At 37.4% G+C, this 13727-nt stretch overlaps 1 protein-coding gene across 5 annotated transcripts in view; it reads left to right on the top strand.

Annotated features, from left to right (window-relative positions):
- Positions 1–3075: 3075 nt before the first annotated feature.
- Positions 3076–13727, top strand: part of LOC121322879 (folliculin-interacting protein 2-like) — a 42544-nt gene continuing 31892 nt past the window's right edge. For 3 of the 5 annotated variants that reach the window (XM_041263398.1, XM_041263418.1, XM_041263429.1), the window contains exon 1: positions 3078–3320. In XM_041263398.1, coding sequence (XP_041119332.1) covers positions 3238–3320 — 83 coding nt within the window. In that variant the 5' untranslated portion in view covers positions 3078–3237. Of the gene's footprint in view, positions 3321–13727 lie in introns of all 5 variants that reach the window. The other 2 variants (XM_041263380.1, XM_041263369.1) reach the window with 2 other exon arrangements.

Genomic DNA, 13727 nt, shown 5'->3' with positions numbered 1-13727 from the left:
TTAATATATGCGTATAGCTATCTGTACGATTTTTTCCTTAAGCAGGCCCAGAGGGTGTGTTGGCATCTACCTATGGCATATCAACCAGACGACTGGTCAGTTTTCTTCGTATGATCACCAATCCATGGCAGTAATATTGTAGCGTTATCGGTTAATGCAGGCAGGCGTATCACACAGGGCGAGGCAATCCACACACAGGCGGAGTACTACAGCTGATAAGCAAAGATGTTGTGCATTTTAAGATAAAAGCATGATATTTTCTACAGTGCTTCTACATACCCTAAGATTTATTTTCAGATGTGGAGCCATCTTGGATTTGACCTCTGACGACTGTGAGAGGTCAGTGACCTCGGACAATGATAATTTGCTATTTTAGAACCATGTCTCATAATAACATGATCATCAACTCCCTAAATTACACAGTTTGTATGTGGGTTTGTGTGTTTCTGTGTCCTGCAGACATCTACAGATGTTCAAAGGTGATGTTTGACATGTATTAAAATTGATGAGTCAATGACCTCGAACAATGCTGATTTACAATTGTCTGTACCCTGCATCATAACAAATTTGTTTAAATGAAGAAAAAAAATACTTTTATGAGATTTATGTTGATGTTCTGTCACACAGAGTATATATTGTTGTCATAATGCCGCCATATGTTTATCAGAATATAATGGCCAGGAGAGGTCAATCAGTGTTTTCATCTGGTGACACTGTGCAGTAAGGTGGCCTAGAAATGCAAAATGGAATTAAAATATTTTGAGAACACATAAAATATTTTTAAAACACAAAAATATTTTGAGGACACAAATAAAATATTTTTAAAACACATAATATATTTTTTGGACACAAATAAAATATTTTTAAAACAAAAACTATTTTTAAAAACAAAAAAAAAATATTTTGAGAACACACAAGAAGTATTTTTAAAACATAAATAATATTTAAAAAAAACACAACAAAAATATTTTGAGGACATAGCAAAATATTTTTGTTCTCACAATATTTATTCTATATATTTTTTCTAATTGTGTTTTACACTTCTGGGCCACCGTAGTGCAGTACTATACTAACACTGTTATGATATGCTTGTATGCTGTAGGTGAATCTATTTTGCATGTTCAGCACCTCAGCACTCCTGCAAACACTTTAGTGGTGGCAGCCAGTGTAGAAACTATTAGCACACTAACTTGTTTATCTCTGGTGTTGGTTCCCTCTCCTCCCCTATCACCATAGCAATATGCCACATGCTAGTAGACCCTACCACACCTAAACCCAAACACCCCAAGCCAGCTGGCACAACTAATTGGGAGCGTTGAGTGCTTTGTCAGAAGGAGACTGGGGAAGCTTTGCACTGTCCAGCTAAATCAATCAATGCACCCATTTGCAGCAGCTACAAATCATTAGCAGGTCACCTCAGTCAGTTTCAGGAACTTGGGCACATACCAATGGACATTGACACTGAAAAACTTAATGATGGGGATGGCATGAAGGCCACAATGATGACATACCTCGCTGGCTGGCATAAAACATGCAGTTTGAAATTCAACCAAACAAAGCTTGAAGGACTACAGAGGAAATCCAAAGAACAACAAAATGCTGCGATGTCATCAGCTGTGCACACACTCTCAAGCCATGGCAACATTAACCTCATAGATCCCATATGCTTCCTCTGCGATGAGACAGCTGGCTCTGCAGGCCTCCACCAAGCTTCCACCTATGACATTGATTTGTGGGTTCGGAGATGTGTAATGGAACTACAACCTAGGGTACACTGCCCTCTGCTCCTGTTCTGCAGAATGGTAGCACTAAGCTAGTACTCAGATCATTACTCAGCCCTCACAGTTTCTCAGCTCTCTGCAGGTAATAAGTATCTATGTGACATCAAATCTACATGTAGACACCAAATGTATAATAAAATGGTTTATTTGTAGCATTCATTACAACTTCCCAATAGGACAGCACATTTGAGCCATGAGTGAGGTTCATTGACTCCAGTGATTTCACATATGAAAATAGTGTTCCAGGACACATACATGCAGATAAATCTATGTAATTTAAGGAGTTATGATCATGTTGTTATGACAGCAAGTTGTTAAAATAGCAAATTATCATTGTCCGAGGTCAAATCCAAGATGGCTCCACATCTGAAAAAAAAAAAAAAAACCTTAGGGTATTATAAAACACTGTGGAAAATGTCATGCTTTTATCATAAAATGCACAATACCTTTTATATGTGAGCTTATCAGCTGTACTAGAGGGCCGGCATGAACCCAGGACCTCTTGCACTAAAGCACAGTGCCAATAACCCCCCCTCAAAACATTTAAGATGTATGCAGTGGATAGGTTTGCATGGTGCGAAACATGCATGGAACTATTTTGTTAGCTACAGACACTTTAACATGAATACTACAGGCTAGAGAACTTGATGATAAAGTTGGAGATTGTTTTACAAAGCTTACTACAAAAGGTTACTTAATTTTCTCATTTTAAAAAATGTACTCAAGAAACTGATCAATATGAAACCAATATGACTGGTTATAGAACTCTGTAAGCGCTGTTTATTTGAATGGTCAAACAATCTTAGAAATGTTTATACTACATTCTTCTTCGTTGTCTTCTGTGCACTGTACCAGAGAAGCCAAACCATGCAGACTATCTGGCTTATTTACATTCCCTAAAAACAGACAGCGGGACACATGCGGGCACATTCTAAATGAAACCCAAGCTGATATTTTGAACACGAGTGTGTACTACAAAAAAGTACAAAGTAGGCTACTATATGTGTTATGTCACGCTTGTAAATATTACTTTGTACATACTTTGCTGATAAGTAAAATGCTTCGACATTCCGTGTACAGCACAGTATGTATTTGAGCTATTCTTGAAAATAACTTTTTAAATGTATTTTTCATCTTCAAAGAGCTTCTGCAGAATTCTATTGCAAAATGATACATTTTTACGTTTGTTGTTCCCTAAACACACGTGACGGGCTTGCACAAGAGCAGAAATCCAATGACAACTTTCTATACGGTGTGAGCGTGCGTGTGTGTTCCATTTGCAGCCAATAGGGAGTGTACTGGGTTTAATCCGTGTGTGGCTGGGCTTGCACTGTTGTCTCTGAATGCAGTTTGTCATATGACTGAACGATTCACGGAGATACTCCACTGAAATCCTCCAATATGGACACGCAGCAAAACCAAGAAGTCTAGATTAATACCTTTAAAACGATACACAATGGCTCCTACCCTCTTACAGAAGCTTTTTACTAAGAGGTCCAACGCGGCTTCATCACCCAGAGGCAAAGGACCCGAGATTTGGCAAGTATAAAGCTGCATGTGCAAGGAAGGGGTAAACATGTTTGGTTTAGTTCAGATGGATAGTGTTTCTTAGCTTTAATGCGGGATGAATGAAGACTGAAAATAATGAATGGGACCGAGTGATTTCGCGAACTTAATCACTTTTGCTATGCAAATGAAACCCTATAATATACGTATAATAATCAACGGTTGAAATCGAGTGTGAGAAGATAATCAGTCGTTTTATATGTGTAGTATCCGTTGTGTTTGCGACAAAGTCTATAAAAATGCTGTGTGTGTTTTGTTTTGTTTTTGACGGTAATTTTTGAATGAAACCGTGTTAATTTAATTGTTTAGTATTTTAATATTTTAAACCCCCGAAGGAAAACCAATCAGTGTGTTTTTTTTTTTTTTTTTTCAAGAATTATTAGCAGAAGTATGTTCTTGCGTGCTATACAGTAAATTAGGTGGTAGTATGTGTACTATTAAGATGTGATCATTTACTATGGAATTATATCATTGTTGTAACACAGGACACCATTTATAATTATATTATTGTTGTTAAAGTATTTTGTTTTTGTTTTTTTTATTTTTATTTTTTTCTTCCCAAAACTTTTAAACAACTGCTGCTTCGAAGCTGTTTGACTGGTCAGGTTCTGACCTGGCAGTTAACAAGCTGGATACATAGGCTGTCAGATGCTGAAAATTTTTTGCTGCTGCGTCCTTGCAATTGGCGCCGTGACGCATTTTTCGATAAAACCTTTCGAAGTCTTCTTGGGAACCGGTGAAACGATTGATCTGAAACTTGGTATATATCATCAGCATCTGAACCCGCATCAATTTGCGAAGCAGAAGTTGCTGCGATAAATTAATGTCAAAATGGCTGACATAAATCTTATCGAAACGCGCCCTTAACAGCAAACTGCTGCTGTTTGAACACCGTTTGACCAACAAACTCCAAACATGGTAGTTATTGTCCCAGGAACAGTGGAATACAAATATGTCAAAATGGTTATGTTTTATAAAACAAGGTGGCCACCAGGTGTATGCTTACGTCTGAAATTTAAAACTGCCTCGGTTGACAAACGGCTTACTTGACTAACGCAAAACTTCACAAGCATCATCCTTGACACTGTAGCAATTCAACTGACTTTATAGAAACTCGCGTTAAACAAGATGGCTGCTTGACGCATTTTTGAAAAGAAAAAAAAAAACAACAAAAAAAAAAAAACTGTGGAACAGTTGAAGTTGCTGATTTTAAACTTGGCACATTAAGAACTAAACATGCTTAGACGGGTATTGATACTGGGGCTTGGGAGCCGTAAAACTGCCTGGCAGTTCTAGTTATTATTTATAATAGTTAGCATTTCTAAAACATGGTAGGGGAAACAACAGTTTCATATTACTGCACATGTTCAATTTTAATTTAGAGTATTTGTACATAAGAGAAAATTGTACACCTTTAGTAATGTGTCAGTGTGTACAATAACTTGACTGCTGCTATTAATGGATAAAAGGAATCTCGAATGGTCATGTTTTATTTTTCTACAAGTGGCAGTTTATCGATTTGACATTCGAAAAGGTCATCACATACAACCAAGATTAACCCCTTCATTTGCCTGTGACCTCACATATTGTGGTCATGTGACTGGGTTTCTGGAATGATAAATACTTAAAGCTTTTCGATATTGGCTTGATACTTTGTATGCAACTATTCTATGATTCTCTTGGTTAAGTTCTTATATGTATCATAAAAGTAAAATGAAACATTTTTTGGCAGTTATTTTAAGAGCTGCTTCCACCACCCTGCCAGAGCCTCATATCTCAGTGACAACTTATTTGCTGTATTGAGGTACTGACTTAGTCTTGTACAGTATATGGCTGTATTCTAGAAGTGTTGGTTACCATGACATAGGCTGCTATGTTGAGGTCAAGTGACTTTAGCCAGGCCAGAACACAATGAGTATTTGTCTTAATATTTGGTATGCAGATGAATCAGTTATTTTTTAAATTAAGTTGTGTTAAAAGGGATTGAATCGTTTCACAACCACGCTGTTGTAATCCCTGGCCATATTGGTGTTTTTGGAACACATTTTGATTGAATTTAGTTGGTTGTTCAATAAAATGCACAACAATGAACATACCTATTAATTTAGGTCAACTGGACACAAACTGAACGGGTGAAAATTGAAGTCTATATATAGAATTACGATTGTTGCGCTATTCACTTTGTCTGCGGTGTGCATTACAGTTTATTTAAATCAATACGTACATTTATTTATCTCACTATGGTGTACAGTGGCCCAAACATCAGTTTTGTTTTTCACTGAAATGTGGCAAGCTGCATTATTAGAGGAAAAAATAGACTGAACAGCAGACAGATGACTCCCTGAGCTCATTCTATCTGTCAGTGTGTCCACGCTCTTGTAAGTCAGTTATATTTTAAATTTATAAAATAGGGTAGGAGATATCTGCATCCTGATTGGCTGATAGGCATTCCAAGCCATTGAATTCTTACAGTACAACAAATGGGTAAAAACAAGTCCCTGCAACTAGACTTATTACAAGTAGATATTATTGCGCTGAGTGTTTAAGAACATTTAAAAAAAAAAAAATCAATTTGAATTGGCTGCCATTTTTTTCCCCCATTATAATACAATCTCAGACTTACTCTACGTAAATTAACTTGTTTGGTGACTCCAATGTCCATACATTCCTGGAGGATTTAGACCGCAACAGTTCTGTAACGGAACTGACAGTAATCATTTAAAAAAATAAAAATTTTAAAAAAAAATCAGGAGAAAAATTATACCGTGAGTACAAGACACCTCTCTCACAGTACTTCTGAAATTAATACAATTAATGCCAATAAAGAAGAGCAGAATACTAAAAACAAGTAACCGCTTGGGCTGTGTCAGTCTTTAATGATTGATCAGCACAAACAAAAAATAATATGGACGGGAAAATTGAACCTAAGACTGAAATAAACACAGTTTTAAGAAGATTATTTGCTGAAGTCAAAACATCAGCTGGCACGCAGTATTCGGTTAGCAGCTACACAAACTTGTGAGCTGGCCTGAATCATTTCTTAAATTCTCACACAGTGGGACGACCTATAAAACTAAACTCAGATACCCACATTAAAATAGCAAACGGGTTTACATCTTCTCTAGAGTACTGTTGTCAACTCGTAAACAAAAAAACAACCAACACCCTGTTGTGCCTCATTGCTTACCTATATTATAAATCTATAGCCCGTTTAATTAAACATTCACAGCATTTGATGGTATTGAGATCAAATTCGAAACCTGAGTGTGTGGAGATCAGAATTCAACCACTGTAAAATATTCGAGTGAATCATTTGACAAATACTGTATATGCTCGTGTAGGCTGTTGTGGGATCCAGTGGTGCTGCATTGATGGTTTCACAGTATCCAATTAGTGCCTGCTCTGAGATGCTATTATCCAGATAACTGCCAAAGTGAAGAGAAGGTTGGTTGCTATTTTTAGAAAAAATACTTGTGTGTGTGTGTGTGAATAATTAATCAGTTCCTGGAAATTCTGGCCTGTGATTGGGTAAAACCTCACCATAGCAAAAATAGATTGAACTATTGCCCTGGCATTCTTACACCACCGGGCAGTAGTCTCCATCAGTGATGTGATTGGTTCACATCACTGTCAGGCCCCTTTTCAGTGGAACACCCTTCATTTCCACTCCACACAAGAGAAAATGGCTTAATGTGAAAAAACTGCTGAATAATGATTCTATGACTTAACAGAAAATTAATTACAGAAGAAAGATGCCCCAAACACTGGAATTGTGATTAAAACATCACTATCTCTGTTTTCTGACTTCCTGAAATTCAAACAAACTTAACTAGACAAAGTAAACAAATACGACGGCGGGAATCAAAACTGTGTTGTGCAGCAGTCAGCAAGCCAGACAGAGAGCTGTACGCCAAAAAGACTTTGATAACTGCGGTATGAACTTTTTCTGTTATGTATTTATGTTTATTTACTTATGCTGTATCCACTATATTTAAACAACATATACAAGTCATATTTACTATCCAACTTTGCCTGACTTATTTTCTTGACTGATTCATATATTAAATATGTACTGCAGACTCAACCATAGTGGAAATTCAAAATGTAAGTATTGCTGAACCTTAGGAACCAGTCTTCCAAGTTCTGTGAAAAACATTTGTTTCAAGTCCCACCACTGGTCATTAAACGCCCTTGAAATTTGAATTATTGGTATTTGTACCAGGTTTAGGCCGTAATAACTTGCGTGAGGGAGACACCAAAAAAATCACCCGAAGATATGTTTGGATAGATGTTGATGAGATCTTCAAGCATCAAACAAAATATTATGGTATCTGGGATTTTGGATTTTGGATTTCTGGTTAAGGTTTTGGTAGTTTAAAATGTGACATCATAACAACGAAATCCCAAGTCCCATATGCAAGTTCATAACCCCTCAGCTCCTAGCTAGTGCCAGTGAAAGCACATACTGTTACTTTTTCCTCTAGATCAATCCTCAGAGAATGCAAAGTTGAAGAAATAGCCAGTTTGGATAGAACTATGTGGCACTTTAGCCTCACCAAAGTGGCCATAAGCAATGCCTGAGTACATGACAAATGCAACTTAAAATCTGCCAGAAATCCTAAATCCCTGGATGCCATAATATTTTGCTTACTGCTTGTAGGTCTCATTAACATCTATCCAAACATATCTTTGAGTGATTTTTTGGAGTCCCCCCACGCAAGTTATTACAGCCTAAACGTGGTACAAATAGCAGAAATTCAAATTTCAGGGGGGGTTTAATGACCAGTGGTGGGACCAGATGTTTTACACAGAATTTGGAAGACTGATTCCTAAGGTTCTTGCAGCAATACTAGGACAATTTAGGACACACATCCCCTACAGGGTAAAGGATTAGTCTGAAGTTTGAATAAAACTCATCAGTTACCCCTCGTCTGGCAATTTGTCAGAAGTGAGTAGGGTGCTCATTGTATTTTCTTCTGAAAAGCTCTATTCAATACGAGTAGAACAAGGTGCTACACATGATGGTAGCATCTAAATTGGACCCAGAGTGATTTTTATGGTCAGGGGCCCTTTCTCACTTTAGGTTGACCTTTGCAAGGTCACAGGTCGAATGGGAATTAAAAAAAAAAAAAAAAAAAAAAAAAAAAAACAGTGACTATCACTTCTGAACTCGGTGTATCTGAAAACCGCCAAGTGAATTTTTCTATGAAAATCTGAGACAGGCAGGCAGTGGCACTGGTTGAGTTGGCATGGAATGGTGTTCATACTTTTGAATACCATTGCTTGTCATTAAAAGCAGGGCTGATGGCTATTGCACCAACTGTTAACTGCTTGACGTTTCATTCTTCTGCTGATGTCACATATATCGGCTTTCATTCTTATAACTCTGCTGGGGTTTTACCAGGTTGTGTCCACCACAGCGCTCAACTTGTTTTGCAAAATGACTCAACCAGGGCAAGAGCAGTGCAACCAAGTAAGTTGTACAGCAAAGATGTGTCCATTATAAATATTGATCAAGTAAGTAAGTATTGAGGGGTAAGTGTCTGCTTTTTATCTGATACATACTGAAACATTGTAAACATCCAGCTGTTCCACACCAGCTGAATTGAATTTCATACTGGTTTTCAGATCTACCCTCAGTGAAGTAGATTATTGATCAACGGACATTAGCAGATGCAGGTGAGACCTTTCACATATAGCCATGATTGTTTTCACTTTGGCACTGCCACCATGCAAGTAAGATGTTGCCTAAAACTCATTTTAAGTCAATACAGTTTACACAGTTGAGTGGGTGCTAAGTGTCTTGAATGTGTTACTCATGTTTTCTCTGTCTTACATCTCCTGATTTACTTTGGATGACAGCTACTGTAGTCCCATGCTATTAAGGAAATTAAAACTGGACTCGCAGCCTTGCATTTCCCTTTTTTGTTTGGATGGTGGTTTGCTGTACACGAGGGCATGACTGATAAACATTAGTGGATCATACACTAAGTGTGAACCGTTTTGATTCTGTCAGCTTCAGTGCACAAGGGAATTAGTCAGCTTCCTTTTGATATGTGTTATTGTAGCTATTGCCTGTGGCTGCTGTACAGTGCTAATATTATCTCAGTTGTCTCAGTTATTATATTATCAGTTGTCAGGGCTTTAGATTGAACTGAAATAAACTGTTGTATCTGGAAAATTGCTGGTTCTAATTGAGCAGTAAAAATGGTTATACCATTGTTATATTGTTACATAATGTGTTTATTGGGATATGGTTTGATTCCAGTGTGTACTGTAAGCTGATGCTGTTGCCTATTGCATGTGGTGTTACTGCTGTACTAATTTGTATTCTCTGAATGCTGCTGAGGTCTGCAAGGTTGTAAGAGGTGTTGGATGATGTGACTGTCATGACAGTCCTAAGTGTTGGGCATTGTGGCTAGTGTTTGACCAACCTGTCTTTGCTATAAGGAAATACACTAGTCTGCTGCTGTGAACTGGGCTCAAGCTGACGCACTGTGGTACATCTAAACTAGTAAAATCTGCACCATTATGAGGCTCCACTATACTTTAATGAAGCTTAAGCAGCCAGCTTTGGTTTGCTCCTTCATTGTACTGAGTTGTAAGACTTGGTGGTATAATGCTTTACAGTATGTGATCTTAGAAATCCTTTGCCAATAGTTCTCTTTTCCTCACCAACATAGCATTTCTTGACATGCTGGTCATACAGTAAAGAGTCCCCTGACTGCATGACAGATGTGACAATAGTAGCTGTGATTGCACATTTGTTCACAAAAGTAAAATGTAGATGTAGAACTTGACTTTTTTAAGGAGAGATACCCAAAATATTGATAACATTATTCATGAATATTCCATTTTGGAAACCACCGCTTACAATACCTTGAAAATCAAAGCAAATCAAAAAAGCAAGAGTATCCAGTGTGGTGCCAATGTTGGGACGTCCCGGGATCAGGTACATTACAAAGAGGCTGTGAAGCTCAATGCTTATATGAATTTGTGATATTGTTTAACTGGACATCTCAGTTACAGTAGTCTTTTTAATTTTATTTAATGCTGCCTTTTTAATATATGATTTACTCAGTTTTACTTTTACTATAATGCAACATTTACTGTGCTTAAAAGTAAAAGAGATAATACTGTACCGACCCATCTTGCTCGTTTGGTTGTTAATAGCCTACTGATCCCAGAATCTCATTAAGCAGCTTCTTGAAGGATCCCAGGATGTCAGCTTCAACAACATTACTGGGGAGTTGATTCCAGACCCTCCCAATTCTCTGTGTAAAAAAGTGCCTCCTATTTTCTGTTCTGAATGCCCCTTTGTCTAATCTCCATTTGTGACCCCTGGTCTTTGTTTCTTTTTTCAGGTCGAAAAAGTTCCTTGGGTCGACATTGTCAATACCTTTTAGAATTTTGAATGCTTGAATTAGGTCGCCACATAGTCTTCTTTGTTCAAGACTGAGTAGATTACATTCTTTTAGCCTGTCTGCATATGACATGCCTTTTAAACCCGGACTAATTCTGGTCGCTCTTCTTTGCACCGTTTCTAGAGCGGCAATATCTTTTTTATAGCGAGGTGACCAGAACTGAACCCAATATTCAAGATGAGGTCTTACTAATGCATTGTACAGTTTTAACATTACTTCCCTTGATTTAAATTCAACACTTTTCATTAAGTATCCGAGCATCAAAAACTCCTAGGTCTTTTTCACAGATTCCTTCTCCAATTTCACTATCTCCCATATAATATTTATAATGCACATTTTTATTTTCTGCGTGCAGTACCTTACACTTTTCTCTATTAAATGTCATTTGCTATGTGTCTGCCCAGTTCTGAATCTTGTCTAGATCATTTTGAATGACCTTTGCTGCTGCAACAGTGTTTGCCACTCCACCTATTTTTGTTGTCTGCGAATTTAACAAGTTTGCTTACTATACCAGAATCTAAATCATTAATGTAGATTACAAATAGCAGAGGACCTAATACTGATCCCTGTGGTACTCCACTGGTTACCTCACTCTATTCTGAGGTTTGTCCTCTAATCAGTACTTTCTGTTTTCTACATGTTAACCACTCCCTAATCCATGTACATGTGTTTCCTTGGATCCCTACTGCGTTCAGTTTGAGAATGAATCTTTTATGTGGGACTTTGTCAAAAGCTTTCAGGAAATCTAAATAAACCATGTCATATGCTTTGCAATTATTCATTATGTTGCATCCTCAAAAAAATCAAGCAGGTTAGTTAGACACGATCTCCCTTTCCTAAAACCATGTTGACTGTCTCCCAGGATACTGTTACCATATAGGTAATTTTCCATTTTGGATCTTATTATAGTTTGCATATAACAGAAGTCAGGCTTATTGGTCTTCAGAGGAGATTGCTTGAAACTGGCCCAACTGGAAGCATTGCTGCAAAGAAACCATTGTTAAGAGTGTAGAATAAGAGGAAGAGACTTGCCTGGGCCAAAAACCACAGAAACTGGACGTTTGAGGAGTGGAAGTCGGTCTTATGGACCGATGAGTTAAAATTTGAAATATTTGGGTCCAACCGCCGAGTATTTGTATGACGCAGAGAGGGTGAGTGCATGAGTTCTGCATGTGTGGTTCCCACTATCAAGCATGGAGGAGGCAGTGTCATGGTCTGGGGTTGCTTTGCTGGTGACAGAGTTGGTGATCTTTACCAAGTCCAACCAGCATGGATATCATAGCATACTTCAGAGCCATGCCACTCCTAGGATTACGGCTAGTTGGGCAGTCCTTCATTCTTCAGCAAGATAATGACCCGAAACACACCTCAAAGTTGTGCAAGAACTATCTGGCGAAGAAGGAAAGTGAAGGACACCTCAATCTAATGACCTGGCCTGCCCAGTCTCCAGACCTCAATCCCATAGAACTTGTATGGGACGAACTGGACAGAAGAGTCAAAGCAAAGCTACCCAGAAGTGCCCTACATCTCTGGGAATTGTTGCAGAAGAGCTGGGAAGACATGTCTGGTGATTTCCTGCTGAAACTTGTTAACCGAATGCTGTTTGTGTTAAAGTTTGTGAGGCTGTTAAGGCAAAGGTTGGCTTTTAGACACAATTTTCAATTTTCCTGAACATTGCTTTGATACTCCTTATGTTTTGTATATTGTAACATGTGTTTTCATTTTCAAGTATTTACAGAAACGTATACGACGTAAAACATTGTCAATTATGAAAAAAACCTAGTTTCCAGCAAGTGTACTCAAACTTTTGACTGGTACTATATGTCCTAATTGTTGGAGGGTAGTGTAAAATTTAAACCTGCAAGCAGTGCATTTTATGCATCAGTGCTACTGTGCCTTTAAAAAGCTTTTGTCCTGCAGTGCAGTTTAATCAGTGTTGTGTTCTTTGGACTTGCAAACAAGCTTTTTGCTTTTAATGCTTTATCGCCTGTGTTTGGCTTTGGTGCCTTGTGTTTTGCAAGTTAGCACTTTACTAAATAATCATATTTGTTTGTTTTAATACAATATTTTGTAATCTTGGTAAACAGTTAAAATAATTAACACTTTTCTAACCAAAGCACGAGGCAGTTAAATTTGCCAAGTAATGGATATCCATCATTCCATTTTTTCTTTGTAGTTTCTTTTGTAACAGTTTTGAGACTGTATAAACTTTGTGTAACAATATGTTTTCTTTAATATTAGTGCAGTACATCTACCAAATTAAAATTTGTACCAGTGAAGTTTCACTTTTTTATTTTTATTTTTTTTAGTTATGTGACTAAAAACACAGTCTGGGACAACACAGAAAGATGTATTGTAAGAGTTGTAGATTCAGCTTTATAGGCTAAAATTTAAACATTTTTTGCAGTATCAAAATACCATTACTTTGTGTATGTAAAACTACGCTTTTTACAAAGATATTTACAAACTCGGGTTGTTTGTTTAAAGGTGTTTTTACCAGCTTTGTAAATTTGAACAGTCATTTCCCCCCACCAAAACATGTTTCCAAATTCCTGTGCAAAGGCCTTCATAAATCAGACCCTTTCTGTGGAAATTGAAGACAGAAGCTTTTTTAAATTTGAGAAAATCATCTGTACCACAAAACCGTATTGTAACTTGCAGAATAACTTGCACTGTGGTTTGTAAAGAGGAACCAAGAAACCATACTGTTTCAGATGTGCAGTGACCTGGATCATTGGTCACATATTACTATATTGCATGATGCATTATACTGTCTCAGAATGGAGATCATTGTGTGCAACATTTCTCCAGCCTCTGGTATAATTCTGTGGTCATTTACTGGGAAATGAGGCTTATTATCATTACAGTTTCAGTTTACAAATGCATCCCTGTTTTACTATCTGTAAAATTTTCTGTACTGTGCTCTACACTTATGCTTTTAAGTACATTTAAAGAA

Source organism: Polyodon spathula, chromosome 1 (assembly GCF_017654505.1).
Source record: "Polyodon spathula isolate WHYD16114869_AA chromosome 1, ASM1765450v1, whole genome shotgun sequence".
NCBI lineage: Eukaryota > Metazoa > Chordata > Actinopteri > Acipenseriformes > Polyodontidae > Polyodon > Polyodon spathula.
The sequence above is the reverse complement of the archived record's forward strand: the minus strand, read 5'-3'. Positions and strand labels throughout refer to the sequence as shown.